General features: G+C 38.0%; 1 protein-coding gene across 6 annotated transcripts in view; it reads left to right on the forward strand.

The window, feature by feature from the left end:
* The window catches only part of C5 (complement C5), a 99,326-nt gene that overhangs the window by 8,162 nt on the left and 71,556 nt on the right, over positions 1-19,608 (forward strand). For 4 of the 6 annotated variants that reach the window (XM_005580915.4, XM_065530137.1, XM_074016682.1 and 1 more), the window contains exons 4-10: positions 4,161-4,231; positions 7,160-7,251; positions 9,865-9,947; positions 11,579-11,669; positions 14,811-14,925; positions 16,497-16,623; positions 18,782-18,897. In XM_005580915.4, the coding sequence (XP_005580972.2) occupies positions 4,161-4,231; positions 7,160-7,251; positions 9,865-9,947; positions 11,579-11,669; positions 14,811-14,925; positions 16,497-16,623; positions 18,782-18,897 (695 nt within the window). Of the gene's footprint in view, positions 1-4,160; positions 4,232-7,159; positions 7,252-9,864; positions 9,948-11,299; positions 11,460-11,578; positions 11,670-14,810; positions 14,973-16,496; positions 16,624-18,781; positions 18,898-19,608 lie in introns of those variants that run through there. The other 2 variants (XM_045373760.3, XM_074016681.1) reach the window with 2 other exon arrangements.

Below are 19,608 nucleotides of genomic sequence, written 5' to 3' on the forward strand. Positions count from 1 at the left end.
TGCTACATGTTGGTTGATGTTGTTGATGAGAATAGTGGGGTGGAACTGGACTGCACCATTACCATTTCAGCAGGATCATTTGTTATGATCAGCTCAGAAAGGACAGGCCTAGAGTAGGTGGAGATATTGCTATCTGCTTGGCCAGAATATAATTGCCAGAATAGTAGCATCTCTTTACTCCAAGAGACAACTTGGTAAACAAGGAAATAGTCTCTGCCCACAAAGGTTGGGTCCTTTTAAACATAATTATACCTGGAAACAAGCATATCATCTCCCTTGTCCTCCTCCTACATTGAAGGATACTTTATTGCTTGGATTCTGTTGATACATCCCACAACTTAGGGTCATCAGTCTTTGTCCAATAAGCATTGTAATATCCAGAGCCTGGGACCTTCCTCGATTATCAAGGCTTTTCTTAAGAATGGCTTTACGTCTCATGCCTGTAATCTCAGCACTTTGGGAGACTGAGACGGGTGGATCACAAGGTCAGGAGTTCAAGAACAGCCTGGCCAAGATGGTGAAACCCTGCCTCTACTAAAACTACAAAAATTAGCCAGGCGCTGTGGCAGGCACCTGTAATCCCAGCTACTCTGGAGGCTGAGGCAGGAGAATCGCTTGAACCCGGGTGGCAGAGGTTGCAGTGAGCTGAGATCAAGCCACTGCACTCTAGCCTGGGCAAAAAAGTGAGACTTCATCTCAGAAAGAAAAAAAAAGGCTTCATGTATTATTTCTCTATCAGGGCTTTACTGTAAGATGATGTAATATCTGGCCAGGTGCGGTGGCTCATGCCTGTAATCCCAGTACTGTGGGAGGCCAAAGCGGGTGAATCACTTGAGGTCAGGAGTTCGAGACCAGCCTGGCCAGCATGGTGAAACCCCATCTCTACTAAAACTACAAAAATTAGCTAGGTGTGGTGGTGCACGCCTAGTAGCTGTAATTCCAGCTACTTGGGAGACTGAGGCACAAGAATCACTCAAACGTGGGAAGCAGAGGTTGCAGTGAGATCGCACCACTGCACTCCAACCTGGGCAACAGAGCAAGCTTGTCTAAAAAAAAAAAAAAAGAAAGAAAAAGAAAAAAAAAAGAAGAATATGTAATATCCTCATTCATTCTAATCCTAGAGGAAAATGAGAGAAGTTTCCTATAAATGTTGGCCCATTTCTGAGAGGTAGTGAAGTAAATTGGTTAAAAGCAGACTCTGGAACCAGATTGTCTGGGTTCAAATCACAGCTTGAGCTGCTGTGAGCTGTATGACCCTGTGTGAATCACTCAGCCTCTCAGACCCCCGACTTTCCTCACTTGTAAAACAGAGATAATAATACAACTTACCTCATAGAGTTGTGAAAATTAACTGAATTCATATGTGTAAAGCACTTAAGATAGAGCCAAGCACACAGGAAGAACCAGGAAAGTGTTTTCCATTATCTATGGAATAGCACAAAGCCATATTTACAGAAAACAAAAAGAATTACTTAAAAGTATTTTTTTAGTTGTCTTGTTATTTATAGCTGTAATGTCGTGATCAACACATTTAATCTGAAGATTCTTGAGGGATTTTTAGTGTAAGCATCTTTAGGATAAAGGCTTAAATCTTCAAGGCTTTACTGGATAAATGACTTTAGAATATTGCCCAAAATCCTTCAGTTTCATAAAGCGTGTGTCCTGCCTTCTTCCCCAGCTTCATCACCTACTACAGCCCCACCCTCTATAAACACAAGCCAAACTGACCTCCTTTCAGATGCTTTCTCACATTGTTTCCCCATCCATATTAAGGCCTGTGTAACATGCCGTTGCCTCTGCAGGGTACATTCTTGCCCCTCCTTTGTCTTGTTAACTCCTCCTTCACCCTCACATATCATCACAGACCCTTCTAAAGGCAGCTTCCCCTGATTTCTCAGACTTCTTCAAATCTCCCTCTTCTACATGCTCATAAGGCCGAGCAAGTATCCTTTGTGGCACTTCACACCCTAGAATTTTACGTATAATTGTGTTTGCCTCTTTCCTCCACTCCATTAAAAGATGTCCATGTCTGATTTGTTTCACTACTGTGTCTCAGTACCTAGCACAACGACTGGCACATTCGAAGGCATTCAAGGCTGAGCGTGGTGGCTCACACCTGTAATCCCAGCAGTTTGGGAGGCTGAGGCAGGTGGATCACAAGGTCAGGAAATCAAGACCATCCTGGCTAACATGGTGAAATCCCATCTCTACTAAAAATACCAAAAATTAGCCGGGCGGGCACCTGTAGTCCCAGCTACTCAGGAGGCTCAGGCAGGAGAATGGTGTGAACCCAGGAGGCGGAGTTTGCAGTGAACCGAGATTGTGCCACTGCACTCCAGCCTGGGCGACAGAGCGAGACTCCCTCTCAAAAAAAAAAAAAAAAGCATCCAAACATTTTTTAAAATTAATAAACCATATCTTTTATTTTTATTTTTATATATTTATTTATTTAGTCCGTGTCTTGCTCTGTCACCCATGCTGGAGGGCAGTGGTGCAATCTTATCTCATTGCAATCTCCGCCTCCCGGGTTCAAGCGATTCTCCAGCCTCAGCAAACCAAGTAACTGGGTTTACAGGCGCTTGCCACCACGCCTGGCTATTTTGTATATTTAGTAGAGCTGGAGTTTCACCATGTTGGCCAGGCTGGTCTTCAACTCCTGGCCTCAAGTGATCCACTCACCTCAGCCTCCCAAAGTGCTGGGATTCCAGGGGTGAGTCACTGTACCCGGCCAATAAGCCATATCTTTTATACAAAAAATTGTATAGCTCTTACCTCCAATGTATCATCACTGTGAAGACAAGATTAATTTTCTGATCTAAACACAAACTGGGTTAAAAACTAGCCAAATAGTAGTAACAGAAATAGTAATAAAATAATAAACATTTATTGATTACTTAGTATGTGTCAGGCTATGCAAAAGCTTTGCATTATTTAATTCTCACAAGGACACTATGAACACACACTAATATTCCTGTTTTACAAGTGAGATAAGTAAGGTTTAGAGGGATTAAGTATCCCGCTCAGGGTCATACTAGAAAGTGGCAGAGGCAGGAGTGAGACCTAAGTTTTTAATTCTAGGGCCTCTGCTCTTAACTTTTGTGACTTTCTGACTTGGGCAGCTTCCCAGTGATACTTAGGCCTAGACTGGGTGTGTCCAAAAAGCAGGAGATAGGATTTGTGGTGGGAGACAGGTGTGAGGGGAAGGAGAGAGCAGAGAGGTGGGGCATTTACTGAGCACATTGTTTTTATCTTGTGAACTTAATAAAACCAGTGTTAATATGGTTTGTCATACAGAGCTTTGCATAATACTGATCTTTTAAAAGATACTGGGTTTATGGTGCCAGTTCCATTTTATTTTGTGGGTAAAGTTTGGCCATGAAATGATTTGAGCATCAGCAACACCCTAGAGAAATTACAGTATCTTTGGAAGGAATTAGATCACTATGTCTCAAACAGCTGTGAGTTAAAAGTGAAACAGATGCTTTTGTTTAAAAAGTAGGGATCTATTAACTGACAGAAAGAAATGGAAGAAAAGTAACAGTTATTGAGCCCCCAACATTGCTCTTTTAACAATGAGAGAACAAGTGTAGGATCTGGCTCAATAAATACAACAAAACCATACAATCCAAAGCTGCCTTTTGCAATAAGAGCTAATTGGAAGCCTTGCTGGTTTTCATAAGTGGAAGAGTGTGTGTCTGAATCAAGCTCCCAATTTTCCATTAAGATCTTCAACTCTATTATGAGACAATATGTTACGCTGCCCTATAACCATATGGTGGACGTCACTATTTTGCTACTATGAAATTCTTGATAAATAATGGCCTAATTACAGATGTAATTAATTTCATACTGTAGGTGTGTTCTCAAAACATTGTAGGTAAATGTATTTTAAGAAAGTGAACTGTACTTTAAATCCACTAATAGAAATAGTTCTTTAAAGGAATTCCAGAGGATTCTCTTAAATAAAAGAATCTTTAGTAATGTATATGTCTGCAAACTAATTTTTTTTTTTTCACTAATTTTTCTTTTTTTCAAATATGGACTTTTGTGTATTGAGTTTTTTAAAGTAAGATTCTTCTCTTTTAAGGATGGTTGTTTTAAAAAAATCAAAATATCCTTGTGTTTAGCAGAGTTTTTGATGATATCAATTATTCTTACAGTAAAGGTTAGAGTTTATTCGTTGAATGATGACTTGAAGCCAGCCAAAAGAGAAACTGTCTTAACTTTCATAGTAAGTATTTTATTTACTTAAATAATACTTTAATTCATTTTTTCAGTACAAGAATCTCATTTCATAACCCTGTCCTCACACTACACTAAATCATTCAGTGTTCCATAACTGGTTATTGAACATCTGCAATGAGTATAGTATCATAGATCTATACCTCTAATACACGTATGTGAAAGGCTCATACAAATTAAATTTCAACAACTTGAAGGATTTTGAGCTAAACCATTTAAGTACAATCTTGCTGTTTTCTTTTTTAAAGAACACCCACTGGCCAGGCTTGGTGGCTCATGCCTGTAATCCCAAAACTTTGGGAGGCCGAGGCGGGCAGATCACAAGGTCAGGAGACCAAGACTAACCTGGCCAACATAGTGAAACCTCATCTCTACTAAAATACAAAAAATTAGCTGGGTTTGGTGGTGTGCGCCTGTAGTCCCAGCTACTCAGGAGGCTGAGGCGGGGGAATTCCTTGAACCCAGGAGGCAGAGCTTGCAGTAAACCGAAATTGTGCCACTGCATTCCAGGCTGATGACAGTGTGAAACTCCGTCTCAAAAAACAAAAAACAAAAAAACCCATAAAACTACCCACCAATCACTAAGAATTGACTGAATACCCATTTAACTATAAGATATACATAATGGATATATCTATTATGTATTTATTATGTGCAAAAGAATTATATTTAAAGGTACTTACTTTTAAGGAACTTAGAGTTTAATAACTAATATACTAACACAAAAAGTCTTGCTAGACCATGAGTTAAAGATTGGCAGTAATTCACCATTTATCAGACATGACATATGTAACAGACGCTGTGCATTGAACTGCCACGATCTCATCTAATTTATGTCACATACCTCAAACACTTTTGTAAGGAAATGAAATAGTACAACTAGTTATAACTGCTCAGTTATAACTGAGGTATACTACTAATGGTCCTTCAATATAGGCTGCAGCACTTTTCTGCTACTCAAAAAAACCCAAAAACTTATCAGAATGCAGGTGCAAAAGAGTAGATACTGGAGAACGAAACTTTACTAAAATATAAACCAAATAAATTATACAGTAGGACAAATACCATGAGCTCAGAGGGAAGACCAATGAGAGGTGAGAGTCAGGGTGATACACATCCTTCTCTGGAATGGAATAGATAAAGGGAATCCTGAGTTGGGTGTTAATGAAAGGAACTGACATAAATTATTTAAAAATAGTGAAGACCATCCATGTAAGAAACAGTGTGAGTTAAGCTATGGGGGCAAGAAGAAATTTAAAAAATGAAGCTAGCAAATAAACTGATTGATAGAATGTCTGAAAGTGAACTAAGGAGAGCAATGTCAGCTCAAATGCCCTTTTTCTATCAGGGAATGCTAGGGGTGTGGACATATGCTCTTTATCCAACATCTTCATAGTTGAACTTAAGTGATGCAGAATCATGACATAACCTGAAGAAAAATGAATGTCAGTCATCCCTTGTGAGAGCTGCCCCAGGAAGAAAAGATTGAGGAATCTGATCCCAGAGCCTTAAGGAATTAGTATAGAGGAAGTATCCTGAAAATAGTACCCGAGAAAGATGGTCTTAGAATTGTGCACAATGGATAGTGTGAAGAAGAAGAGTCATAAAAATACTCAGCTACAAGTATAATTCTTGTTCAAAATAGGCTTCTGTAAGTTTTACAATTAATTAAGAAATAAAACCTCTAAAATCCGACTGTGAATTTCAGTCATGGTAAACGGTGCTAAAATTTTTTGCTTTGGGTTTTTTTGTTTTTGTTTTTGTTTTGTTTTGTTTTGACAGGGTCTTGCCCTGTCACCGAGGCTGGAGTGCAGTGGTATGATCATAGCTCACTGTAGCCTCAAACTCCTGGGCTCAAGCCATCCTCCCACCTCAGCTTCCTGAGTAGCTAGGACTACAGGCACCCATCACCACACCCTGCTAACTCTTTAAACGTTTTTTTGTAGGCTGATCACAGTGACTCATGCCTGTAATCCCAGCACTTTGGGAGGCTAAACTGGGAGGATTGCTTGAGCTCAGGAGATCGAGACCAGCCTGGGCAACATAGAGAGACCTCATCTCTACTAAAAATTAAAAGAAAAAAAAAACAGCTGGGCATGGTGGCATGTGCCTGTGGTCCCAGCTACTTGGGAAGCTGAGGTGGGAGGATTGCTTGAGCCTGTGAATTCAAAGCTGCAGTGAGCTATGATCACACCACTGCACTCCAGCCTCGACAACAGAGCAAGATCCCTGTCTCAAAAGTTTGTTGTACAGATAGGGGTCTCACTTATGTTGCCTGCTATGTTTATGTGTTGAGTTGAGGCTGAATTGGACCCCCATGTGTAGTCCAAAGAAAGTCAAAACCTCATTTCAATTATTTGCTAACCTGAACACAAAATGAAGCTTATGGGGAAGCTTTGTGAGAACTATCAAGTTTGTTTAACCATTTGAGAGTTTTACCAAGCTGATAAATGCCCATACTATACATTTATAAAACATCTAGCTAAAAAATATAGTTTATAGAATATTTGCTTTTGAAAGCTTCAAATGAACATATATAAAAATTAGATTCTGGTATTTAAAAAGCCTGCCAAATTCACATTTAGTTTATCAAAAACATCAGTGTTTGTTTGTCTGTTGTTGTTTTTATGTGTTGTTACACTTCGTCTTTTAGATATAAGACAGAGAGTTGAATCTCTTCAAGATAATGCGGAGAGATGGGGAAGGTTGGAAAAAGAAGGGAAGTGGCTGAAATGAACCATATTTCCCTTCTATAACATTTAATTGATCTTCATCCTTCATATTTAATTTGAAGACTTGGGTATTTGTCTTCAAATATTTGATCTACAAATATTTTTGTACATCAAAGATCATATAATCAGCTGAATTTTTTTAAATGTAGTTTCTGTCCTTTGAGGGTGTTTGTTTTTATTCACAGGATCCTGAAGGATCAGAAATTGACATGGTAGAAGAAATTGATCATATTGGAATTATCTCTTTTCCTGACTTCAAGATTCCGTCTAATCCTAGGTATGTTAAAATACTTGTTAGTAAAATTTTATCTAAAACCACTTATGGAACATTTGGTGAAGAAGCAGATAACCAGTTAAAGGGGGCCACCTAGTGTTAGTTAACAAAAGGTGTCACATAGGTGGACATGCAAAATCTTTTGAAGTCTAGCGAGAATTTAAGCTCTGTTTCTGGCAAAATAATTTCCAGTACTTCTCACTCATTCTTTTTACATATAGAAATAAAAATTGGGAAGAGGAAAAAATAGTACCCAGGTTTTTTTTCTCATAAAAAAACCTGCCCGTCAAAGTACCTAATAGATTGTCAGTTTAAAAGGCTGGTGTGGTCTTGTTCCTTGCTCTGGTTGCTATAAAATATGATGGTCTGTAGTTTTTGCCTGGATAAACTACCAGGAGGCAAAGTCCAAGAGGGAAGGAGTTCTCAGAGCTGTATCTATTATTTGCCCTCACATGAAAGGATTTAAGAAAAAGTTTAAACAGGATTCAATGTAATACACATTCGATGAACACATTCTTGGTATGGGCAAATCACAATAGGAGGGAGAGATACAAAATAAAGAATCCACAGTCCCTGCTTTCAAGAAACTTATAATAGCCCAGGTGCGGTGGCTCAAACCTGTAATCCCAGCACTTTGGGAGGCCTGAGGTCAGGAGTTTGAGACCAGCCTGGCCAACATGGTGAAACCCTGTCTCTACCAAAAATACAAAAAATTAGCCGGGCATGGTGGCAGGTGCCTGTAATCCCAGCTACTTGGGAGGCTGAGGCAGGAGAATCGCTTGAACCCCAGAGGTGGAGGTTGCAGTGAGCCGAGATCATACCACTGCACTCCATCTTGGGCAACAAGAGCAAAACTCCATCTAAGAAAGAAAAAAAGAAAAGAAAAAAGAAAAGAAGAGAAGAGAAAGGAAAGGAAAGGAAAGGAAGAAATTTATAATAGAGCAGAATGAATAAGACAAGTGTACCTATACATGGCTGCACTATAATTTTAGAGCAAAATCTTTTTATGGTCATTTTCCCTCTGCCCTCTAGAGAGGAGTTCACAGTTAATTCACTGTACTGAAATTTTTCTAAAAATTTAAATTGAATTTGAGGGGTTTAAATAACTTGGATAATTTAAAAATTGTGTACGTTCTTGAAAATACTACATGTTCCGTAGTGCAGAATTAAACCTATTATTATTACTGCTATCATTTCTCCAACTTCATCTTGTGCCACTTGACCCACGGAAAATTATGTGCCAGCCATGAAGGTCTGGCATGTCCAGTGCTTTCCTACCTCCGTGCCTTTGCACATGTCATCCCCTCTACTTGGAATGGGCTTCACCTGGCTCTTCATAAGCCTGACTTCCTTTCACTGTTATGACCCAGAGTAGAAGCTGCTTTTATAAAAAGCCTATTCCTGGATGCATGATCTAATGTAATCTCTTGCTTTGTTTTACTCCCTATCTCAGCATCTTGTTTATTTTCTTCATGACACTTATCTCAATGTCATCATCATTTCTTTACTTGTTTGCTGGCATTTTTATTCCCCACTAGCTTATAAACTCTTTAAGGCGGGCCTTGTCTGTATTGCACACCAGCAGTTCAACATAATAGGCCCTTGATAAATATTCATAAAATTGAAGATGATGATGGTAATAATCATTATTATAATACTATTAACATTTGTGGACTGCATAGCCAATTTGCAAGGTAGGCTCTCTCTCTCTCTCTCTCTCTCTATATATATATATATACACATACACACACACACACATACACACACACATACACACACACACACACACATATATATACACACACACTTTTTTTTGAAACAGAGTCTTACTCTGTCACCCAGGCTGGAGTGCAGTGGTGTGATCTTGGCTCACCATAGCCTTGATCTCCCGGACTCAAGCAATTCTTCCACCTCAGCCTCCTAAGTAGCTGGGACTACAAGCATGCACCACCACACCAGACTAATTTTTGTATTTTTTTGGAGAGATGGGGTTTCATCATGTTGCCTGGGCTGGTCTTGAACTCCTGGGCTCAAGCGATCCTCCTGCCTTGGCCTCCCAAAGTGTTGGGATTACAGGCATGAGCAACTGTACCTGGCCTCGTATATATTTTTTAATAAAGGTTATTAACTAAAGCCAGGTCATTTTCATCCTTAAAAAAACAGGCTTTGTTTCCAACCATAAATTCATTTTTGTGAGGCGTAAATTTTATCATCTGTATAAGCTTGTCTTGTATTATATGTTTCTAGAGACATTATTATGGATTTTGTACTATATTTTGGATTTTAGTATTATGTTAGCATAATTAGGCTCCAAGATTAAATAAATTCTCAGAAATAATAAGCTCTTCAAATCAAAACTAATGACTGTATTGAGATAAAATGCCAGGAAAAATAACCCAATACATGAAAAACTAGTTACTAAACAATATCTATTATCTATTATCCTAAAAATGCTCAATTATTTATTGCTTAAAAATCAGTCACAAAATATATTACTTAGGTTTTATATATCTTTGTGTATTCTTCTCTCTTTAAAACAGGAATTTATTAGATCTCCTCTGAGTGAATTAAAAACATTTGATGACATCTATAATTTTAAATATTTTGCTTCCACAGATATGGTATGTGGATGATCCAGGCTAAATATAAAGAGGACTTTTCAACAACTGGAACTGCATTTTTTGAAGTTAAAGAATATGGTAATTTCTGACAATTAAAAGTTTTTCTTTCTTTGTTTTTTGTTTTTTGTTGTTTTTTTTTTTTTGAGACAGAGTCTCACTCTGTCGCCCAGGCTGGAGTCCAGTGGCACGATCTTGGCTCACTACAACCTCTGCCTCCTGGGTTCAAGCAATTCTCTGCCTCAGCGTTCCGAGTAGCTGAGATTACAGGCACCAACCACCATATACAGCTAATTTTTGTATTTTTAGTAGAGACAGGATTTCACCATCTTGACCAGGCTGGTCTTGAACTCCTGACCTCGTGATCCACCCACCTTGGCCTCCCAAAGTGCTGGGATTACAGGCATGAGCCACTGCACCCAGCCAATTAAAAGTTTTTCTATAAAAAGTTAGTGTTTTGTAATAATTCTTTTTAATAATGTAGTTAATGCAAAATTAATCCCAGGTGAAGATGAGGCAGCCTGCTCGTATGGCTAGAAGTACTGGCCAGGGGTTGGAGGGAGGAGTGGTAGTTGAATGCCTAGGTTCTAGTTCCAGCATGTCTTTAACCCTGATCAAGCAGAACCACCTCTGTGGACTTGTGTTCCCCATCAGAGAGCTGGAAGAGATCTAGTCCCCTGAAGAGCTTGACTAGTAAATATCCTTTCTAGAATTGTGATTATTACTAGGAGAAACTTAAATAGTCATAGATGAGGTGACTGGAACCCAGTAAAACCAATAAATGATTTACTTGAGTCTTGAAACCAATTAGTGACAAAACAAAAGCAATTAGGTTTCCTTACCCCTAGTCCAACCCTATTTTCTGGGTCCTAAATTCCTAATATATTAATTTGAATATTTAAGATATTCTTATTTTGAAATAAACTATATTAATAGACTAACAAGTAATATAAATAGTTTAATCTTTCATTTCTTATAGTAGTTTACTAGCATTTCTATGTGCTCTGCTATCAAATTTAACTTTCTTCTGCTTGAAGCCATTTTTTATTCCCCCAAGAGATTCATAATGACATGGAGAAGAATAAATACTGACACAAATTTTAACAATTAACAAGAAAAACAGTGACAAAACAAATGCATTATGATGAAACTCAACCTTAAAGATTACAGCTCTCTGTAACATATAATCCTAACCCATCTCCCTTCTTCTAAGTGTTTTTGCTATTTTCTCTGTATATCGAGAATCCACCCACCTCTTACTATCTGTAGCCTCTCTTATCAGTTCATCAGCACCCTCCCTCCTGGACTACAGCAAAAGCCTCCTAACTGATGTCTCTGCTTCCAAGCTATCTTGCTTGGTATTAGCCAAAATAATCTTGAAATGTAAATCTTATTATGTTTTGTCACTATTGAAAAGTTTTTTTGTTTTCAAGGAACCTATACTCTAATGGAAGAAATAACCTATTGCCTATAACAAATGCTGTAATCAAAATATAGGCAAGGTGCTTCTGGATTGACCTCTGATTGGTGGAATGGGAAGGCTCTGCAGAGATTGTTGATGATGATGATGACGATGATGATTATGATGATAAGGTGGATGTTGTGTTGATGTTACAGCTTGTCCAACTATACCAGAAAGTCTAGCTGTTTGCTAGGCTTTAAAGTCTGCTCTAATCAAAATGGTAATATTACCTGTTTGTTTTTATTTTCAGTCTTGCCACATTTTTCTGTCTCAGTAGAACCAGAAAGTAATTTCATTGGTTATAAGAACTTTAAGAATTTTGAAATTACTATAAAAGCAAGGTAAGAACATTTGGGGTTTTTTGTTTGTTTGTTTTTGTTTTTATTTTTCAAATTAACTCAACTCTGGTTGATGATAGTTTCCCAAAGTGAGATCTGTGATTTATTATCAAAGTCTGCCATGATTTGGGGACTAATTGATAAAGGAGACATCATGCTGATAGTTTATTTGCTTATTCTGATTTTAGCTGATTCCAAGTTTAGCTTTGTTGGCTATTCACCAGCAAAAACAAAGAAAATAAAAGAGCTAAAGATCTAAGCTTGGTGACTAGGGTGACTTAGGATATTGGGACTGAGATATGAAGGATTCACTTCCTGTCATTTTTTAAATGACTTAATCAGCCAGCTAATGCTGCATAACTACTTCAAAACCCAGTGCCTTAAAACTACCACCATTTATGAGTCAGCTGGGAAGTTCTGCTGATCTGGGCCACGCTGTTGTCAGCTGGGCTTGCCCATGTACCTGCAGCCAGTTGGTAGGTCAGCTGGGGGCTGACTGGTCTAGGAAGGTCCTGTCCATATGTCTGGCAGTTGGATGGGGCTAAAAGTGTGTGTGCCTCTCATCATCCAGCAGGCTAGCCTGTAGCAGCAGCAATGCTCAAAGAGAGGGAATGAAGCATAAAAGTCCCCCTGAGCCTAGGCTTGGTGCTGGCACACCATCACTTCCACACATTCTTTTGTCCAAAGCAAGTTACAAGGTCAGCCCAGAGGAAATAGACTCCTCCCACACATTGTGGACACAAGGAACTGTACAAAGGTTGTGGATACATGGGGAGGTAGAGAATTGGGGGTTAGTTTTGCAAGCAACCTATCACAAAAACTTAGGTCATTTTAAAATTACAATATAATGTAGTTATACCAATCTATATAACTATACGTGTGGGGTACTCTTCTAAGCACTCAGCATATATTAGCACATTTAATCTTTACAACTCTATGCATTGATATTGTTACTATTCCCATGTTACAAGTGAAAAAACTGAGGTACATCAATGTTCAATAATTTGCTCAAAATCACACAGCTAGTAAGTTGCACAGCCTTTCTGGTTCCAGAGTCCATGCTTCAAACATTACCCTATGCTAACTCTCTTATTAGCATTTATTTGGAAAATAGAGTGTTTATTACTTGGTCTAAACCAGCATAAAAGTCTCACTTGAGAGAAAATTATAGAAACTGACCTCCTATAATGGGGAGTACTTATTCAAACCATAAATAAGGAAAGTTAGCTCTTGCTTTAGTATTATTTGCTGGGTAGAAAGTTTACTTTATTCTTACTTTAATTCTAAACTAAAAAGGACAACATGTAGTTTGAATTTTTTATGAAGAATCGGTCTCATATAACAGTGAGATTGGACATGTACCTTTTAAAGACATAAAATAAAATAGAGAGTAGCTGGTATCAAAATTATCAAGGAAGTAATTTGGCCTATAGGAGACGGCCCTGATTCTAAGTCTTGTGATCTCCCCTAGATCAATTTTTTTCATCTAGCACATAACGTTATTAATGTGGCTTTATGAGAATGAAATGTAATAGTGCATGAAGACACTTTATTTATTTATTTATTTATTTATTTATTATACTTTAAGTTCTAGGGTACATGTACATAATGTGCAGGTTTGTTACATAGGTATACATGAGCCATGTTGGTTTGCTGCACCCGTTAACTCATCATTTACATTAGGTGTTTCTCCTAATGGTATCCCTCCCCCTGCCCCCCATCCCACGACAGGCCCCAGGGTGTGATGTTTCCCACCCTGTGTCCAAGTGTTTTCATTGTTCAAGTCCCACTTGTGAGTGAGAACGTGCAGTGTTTGGTTTTCTGTCCTTGTGATAGTTTGCTCAGAGTGATGGTTTCCAGCTGCACCCATGTGCCTGCAAAGGACATGAACTCATCCTTTTTTATGGCTGCGTAGTATTCCATGGTGCATATGTGCCACATTTTCTTAATCCAGTCTATCATTGATGGACATTTGGGTTGATTCCAAGTCTTTGCTATTGTGAATAGTGCCACAGTAAACATACGTGTGCATGTGTCTTTATAGTAGCATGATTTATAATCCTTTGGGTATATACCCAGTAATGGGATGGCTGGGTCAAATAGTATTTCTAGTTCTAGATCCTTGAGGAATCGCCACACTGTCTTCCACAATGGTTGAACTAGTTTACAGTCCCACCAACAGTGTAAAAGTGTTCCTATTTCTCCATATCCTCTCCAGCACCTGTTGTTTCCTGACTTTTTAATGATCGCCATTCTAACTGGTGTGAGATGGTATCTCATTGTGGTTTTGATTTGCATTTCTCTGATGATCAGTGATGATGAGCATTTTTTCAGGTGTCTTTTGGCTACATAAATGTCTTCTTTTGAGAAGTATCTGTTCATACCCTTTGCCCACTTTTTGATGGGGTTGTTTGTTTTTTTCTTGTAAATTTGTTTGAGTTCTTTGTAGGTTCTGGATATTAGCCCTTTGTCAGATGAGTAGATTGCAAAAATTTTCTCCCATTCTGTAGGTTGCCTGTTCACTCTGATGGTAGTTTCTTTTACTGTGTAGAAGCCCTTTAGTTTAATTAGATCCCATTTGTCTATTTTGACTTTTGTTGCCATTGCTTTTGGTGTTTTAGTCATGAAGTCCTTGCCCATGCCTGTGTCCTTAATGGTATTGCCTAGGTTTTCTTCTAGGGTTTTTTTGGTTTTAGGTCTAACATTTAAGTCTTTAATCCATCTTGAATTAATTTTTGTATAAGATGTAAGGAAGAGATCCAGTTTCAGCTTTCTACATATGGCTAGCCAGTTTTCCCAGCACCATTTATTAAATAGGGAATCCTTTCCCCATTTCTTGTTTTTGTCAGGTTTGTCAAAGATCAGATGGTTGTAGATGTGTGGTGTTATTTCTGAGGCCTCTGTTCTGTTCCATTGGTCTATATTTCTGTTTTGGTACCAGTACCATGCTGTTTTGGTTACTGTAGACTTGTAGTATAGTTTGAAGTCAGGTAGCGTGATGCCTTCAGCTTTGTTCTTTTGGTTAGGATGAAAGACACTTTAAAGTACCTCAAGTGTTTTACGTAATTTCAAATTGTTACATTTTATCTGAATCCTGTTATTGTAACCGTGTTAGTAAAACAGTTTTATGCTATTGTCTGACAGATATTTTTATAATAAAGTAGTCACTGAGGCTGATGTTTATATCACATTTGGAATAAGAGAAGACTTAAAAGATGATCAAAAAGAAATGATGCAAACAGCAATGCAAAACACAATGGTAAGATGTTAAGACACAGTCACTCACACCTACAGATGCATCCAGAGGTGAGAGATGGGAAGTTACTTCAAAACTATCTAGTCCAGTCCCCCATTTTAGATAGGTTGAAACTTAAAATCCTCCATGGGCTTCCCTTTGCCTTTAGGGTGAAGTTCATTTTTCTTGGCATCAGCCTCCCTTGCCAGCTGATCTCATGCCCTTTCCTCTCTCCCTCCCCTTTGTATTAATCACTCCAATTTCTCTAACTGACCAAAGTCTCTCTTGCCTCCAGGTCTTTACAATGTCATTTATTCTACCTGAAAATGCTCTTTCCCATTGTCCCCTCCTGCCCCTTCTTTTCCTGGCTAATTCCTTCTCATTCTTTAAGTTTCAACATTGACAACCTTTCTCTGGGAAGCCTCCCCTGACTCTTCTACACTAGGTTAGCTGCCCCTGTTGTATAGCCTCTTTTCTTAACGCATTCTTCACATTTCACTGCAGTGGTTCTCAACCAGGGATGATTTTTTATCCCCAAGGGGGCATTTGGCAATGTCCAGAGACATTTGTGGTTGCTACTGGTATTTACTAGGGAGAGGCCAGGGATGCTGCTAAATTCCTACCATGTGCAGAGTAGGCCCCTACAACAAAGAATTATCCTGTTCAAAATGTCAATAATGCTGAGGGGTTGAGAAACCCTTCTTTATTGGAATGACTTGTTTACTTATCTATCATTTTCAATATTAAACTATTTGTGAGTCTGAATCATTTCCCTTATATGCCCAGAGACAGCATAGTATCTTGCAAGGAAATATTCATGAAGTTATTTGTCCAAAGCTTAGGGCTAGTGATTGCTGGAACTAAGATTAGGGCACAGGTTCCCTTTCCTTTATTCAGCGTTCTTTACATTATACCACAGATGATATGAGTTCATGTCATTTTTGCATATTCATATGGTTTGCATCATCAATCATTTATCCTCTACAATCTTATTAATTTAAGATGTAAATTAAATGCATTTTTAAAATGCAAAATTTCTATGCTAGACATTGGGATTTAAAGCTAAATAAGACAAAAATGTCTGCCCTCAAGTCACTCAATTGTGTAAGAAAAAAATAAGGCAAACTTTATTTTACTGTTGTGTTAATAATTAAATAATAGAATATGACTTAACCCCACATCCCCTTACTCATTGTGTGTTTTAAAATTAGTATTTAAATTTGTAAGCAGTGAAGTACAAATTAAATATTATAAAACCCAACAAACTCTTAGTTAAGGGCAGAAGTACACTGAGAGGCCTAGAAAGATGAATGATGATGCAGGAACTGGAAGAAGGAGTGTTTGTCAGCTATTACCAAAAAGACCTGTTGGACCATGTGATGTTCAAGACTCTTCTACTTCTATAATTCTATACAAATAATTAGAAAATAACATCCTGGGCTTAATTATGGACTCAGTTATCTACTTTACTATTGGCGCTAAAGCATTCTTCTGACATCTGCCTTCAATTTAGAGGCTAGTAAAAGCAGATTTTATTAATTTTTCCTTATAAGTTCTTCTCTGAAATAACTCCTCCATTTTCTCCTTTTAAAAAGTTGATAAATGGAATTGCTGAAGTCACATTTGATTCTGAAACAGCAGTCAAAGAACTGTCATACTACAGTTTAGAAGATTTAAACAACAAGTACCTTTATATTGCTGTAACAGTCATAGAGTCTACAGGTAAGTGTGTGTGTATGTGTGTGTGTGTGTACTTTCTTTTGAAAAATATTTAGACAGAATATTAAAGGTGTAAATAATTTCTAATTTCTATTATTATTTCACATTGTATTTTCTTTCATAGTTAAATATAATTATAAGAAGTAGATTTTTATATAGTTATAAAAAGGCAGTAGAACTCTGCTTCTTTATAGTCATTGGGCAAGCCTTTGGGTCCCGATTACCTCCACTTTTACTGCAAAAATGGGAAAACACTACCCGATTCATATCCAAAGTAGTTCTGCAGGTTCTCTGCCTTGACCATTTGGCACCCCAGTGTTCTCACCTGGTGAAAATCAAAACCAAAATAAGATTATGTATGTAAAACTATTTGATAAAGTACTATACAAATAAAGGTATTACTATTATCATTATTATAGTCTACACAATGATGGAGTCAAACTGAATGTTTCCTAAAGCCTAAAGTTTTCAACATTATTTTAATGTTTCTTCTTTTTTTTCCTCAATTTATTTTAAATAAGTTCAGTTTAAGCAGTGTCTACAAGATATTTAAAGTATTGCCAAACACACAGGCTTGCAAACATTAATGATGTATGATGCCAGCACTGAAGTGGCTTACAAATTAGCATCAGGTATAAGACAGGTGAAGAAAGAACTGTTGCAAGGAAGAATTCCATATGAGCTCTAAGCAAAATATTAATGCAATAGGATTCAGAGGAAGGCAAGCTTCTAGATGATTGTTGAGCAGCCAAGAACAGTGTTATGAAGATGATGAGCCTTGAAAAATAATTAGGGTTTTGAGGCAGAGTTGGTAGACAGGGTGAAACAGAAACCCTCCATAGAGAGGGCAAATGAAGAAGGGTAGATGGTGAAGCTTAATCTTTAAGGACGGCAGATTATCCAGTTTGACTAAAATATAGAATATGTATAGAGAGTATTAGAGATGTAATATTGGAAAGGAGTTTGGGAATATTAAAGCTTCAAATGTTATTCTTAATAATTTAACTTAATCTTTACCTGGAGGGTAACATTATTGGGTTCTTGCCAGTAGAACTTCAAGTGTTCTTTTCTTTTCTTTCCTTTCCTTTCTTTTCCTTTCCTTTCCTTTCCTTTCCTTTCCTTTCCTTTCCTTTCCTTTCCTTTCCTTTCCTTTCCTTTCCTTTCCTTTTCTTTTATCTTTTCTTTTCTTTCCTTTCCTTTCTTTTCCTTTCCTTTCCTTTCCTTTCCTTTCCTTTCCTTTCCTTTCCTTTCCTTTCCTTTCCTTTCCTTTCCTTTCCTTTCCTTTCCTTTCCTTTTCTTTTATCTTTTCTTTTCTTTCCTTTCCTTTCTTTTCCTTTCCTTTCCTTTCCTTTCCTTTCCTTTCCTTTCCTTTCCTTTCCTTTCCTTTCCTTTCCTTTCCTTTCCTTTCCTTTCCTTTCCTTTTCTTTTATCTTTTCTTTTCTTTCCTTTTCTTTGAGATGGAGTCTTGCTCTGTCGCCAAGGCTGGAGTACAGTGGTGCAATCTTGGCTCAATGTAACCTCCGCCTCCTGGGTTCAAGCAATTCTCCTGCCTCAGCCTCCCGAGTAGCTGAGATTACAGGCAACGCCACCATGCCTAGCTTTTTTTTTTTTTTTTTTTTTTTCCCGTAGTTTTAGTAGGGATGGGGTTTCACCATGTTGGCCCGGCTGGTCTTGAACTCTCCTTCAGGTTTCTTTCTACACCAAGCTCCCTTTTTCTGATTTTCTCTATGTATCTATGCTCTGTGAACACCACCCCCCTACCCCCCACACCCACCTCTGTAAGGCTCAGTCTCTGGCCTGACCCTTCCCTCTCTCCTCAATCCCTTGAATACAGTCAACTGAAACTCAGGCCACTGATGAAAAGTGGTGTCCCCCTTCCTAGCATCCTTCCTCAGTCCAGTCCTATAGCTCTACTTCTCCAAGAACTTCTCTATATATGAGCTTGTGCATAAGGCCCTGGAAACTCCTGAGATCTAAACTCTTCTCTGCAGTGCCCCTCTGAAACAAGACCTATATCCTACTTACTACTGATAAATGAATGAATGCAAGAATGGAATGAGTGAATGAATACGTCTGTGGAAAAATATAGAGACAAAATGGATATCCATACAGATCATAATACTCCTAAAAACTGTCAACATGATGCTTGCCATTTCCTTAGGTGGATTTTCTGAAGAGGCAGAAATACCTGGCATCAAATATGTCCTCTCTCCCTACAAACTGAATTTGGTTGCTACTCCTCTTTTCCTGAAGCCTGGGATTCCATATTCCATCAAGGTAGATGGGGTGAGGGGATAGACCTTGCTACATATGATCATTTTATTCCGTTAATGGAAAACATGTGGGTGGCAAACAGGGTAAGAATGTTGCCGCGGTAAGTCAGAGGGAGCTTATTCTGTGAAACCTGCCCCTCCTGGTGGACACAGACAGGGATGGGAAATTGCAGGTCAACTGCAGCCTCGGCAGTGACTTCAAAAGTTCGGGCAAGATAGCCTTGTGTTAGGCATCCCTAAATAAGCATTGCATTAAATTATATGTAAATAAAATCCCATAAGACTCTAGTTCAAAAAATATAAACATTTAAAAATATTTGGTGGTAAATTCTTAAAAAGCCTTAAGATGGAGATATCATTCCTTGAAAATAGAGTCCTTTCTCTATGTTTTTGCCTCCAGTGTGTCTCATTTGTTTCCCTCTGTCTCTGTGTTGTCTTTGTGCAGAACTCTGTTCAATCTCTTGTCTCTGTATTGCTCTCTGTTCTTTTCATTTTTGCTTCTTTCTGCCCCGAATCTCTTTTTTTCTGTCTTTTTTGCTTACCCCTCTGCTTTCATTTTTCTCTCCTTCACCTTCTTTTCCTCTTCTAAATGCTGATAGTATAGAATTGAAACATTCATGTGGTTTTTATATTTTTATCTATTATTATGTTTAATTATAAATAATATATTTTGTTTATTAAATGGAAATGTTTATTTCCCTGCCCCTAATTTAGA

The sequence above is a fragment of the Macaca fascicularis genome, chromosome 15 (assembly GCF_037993035.2).
Source record: "Macaca fascicularis isolate 582-1 chromosome 15, T2T-MFA8v1.1".
NCBI classification, from domain to species: Eukaryota; Metazoa; Chordata; class Mammalia; order Primates; family Cercopithecidae; genus Macaca; species Macaca fascicularis.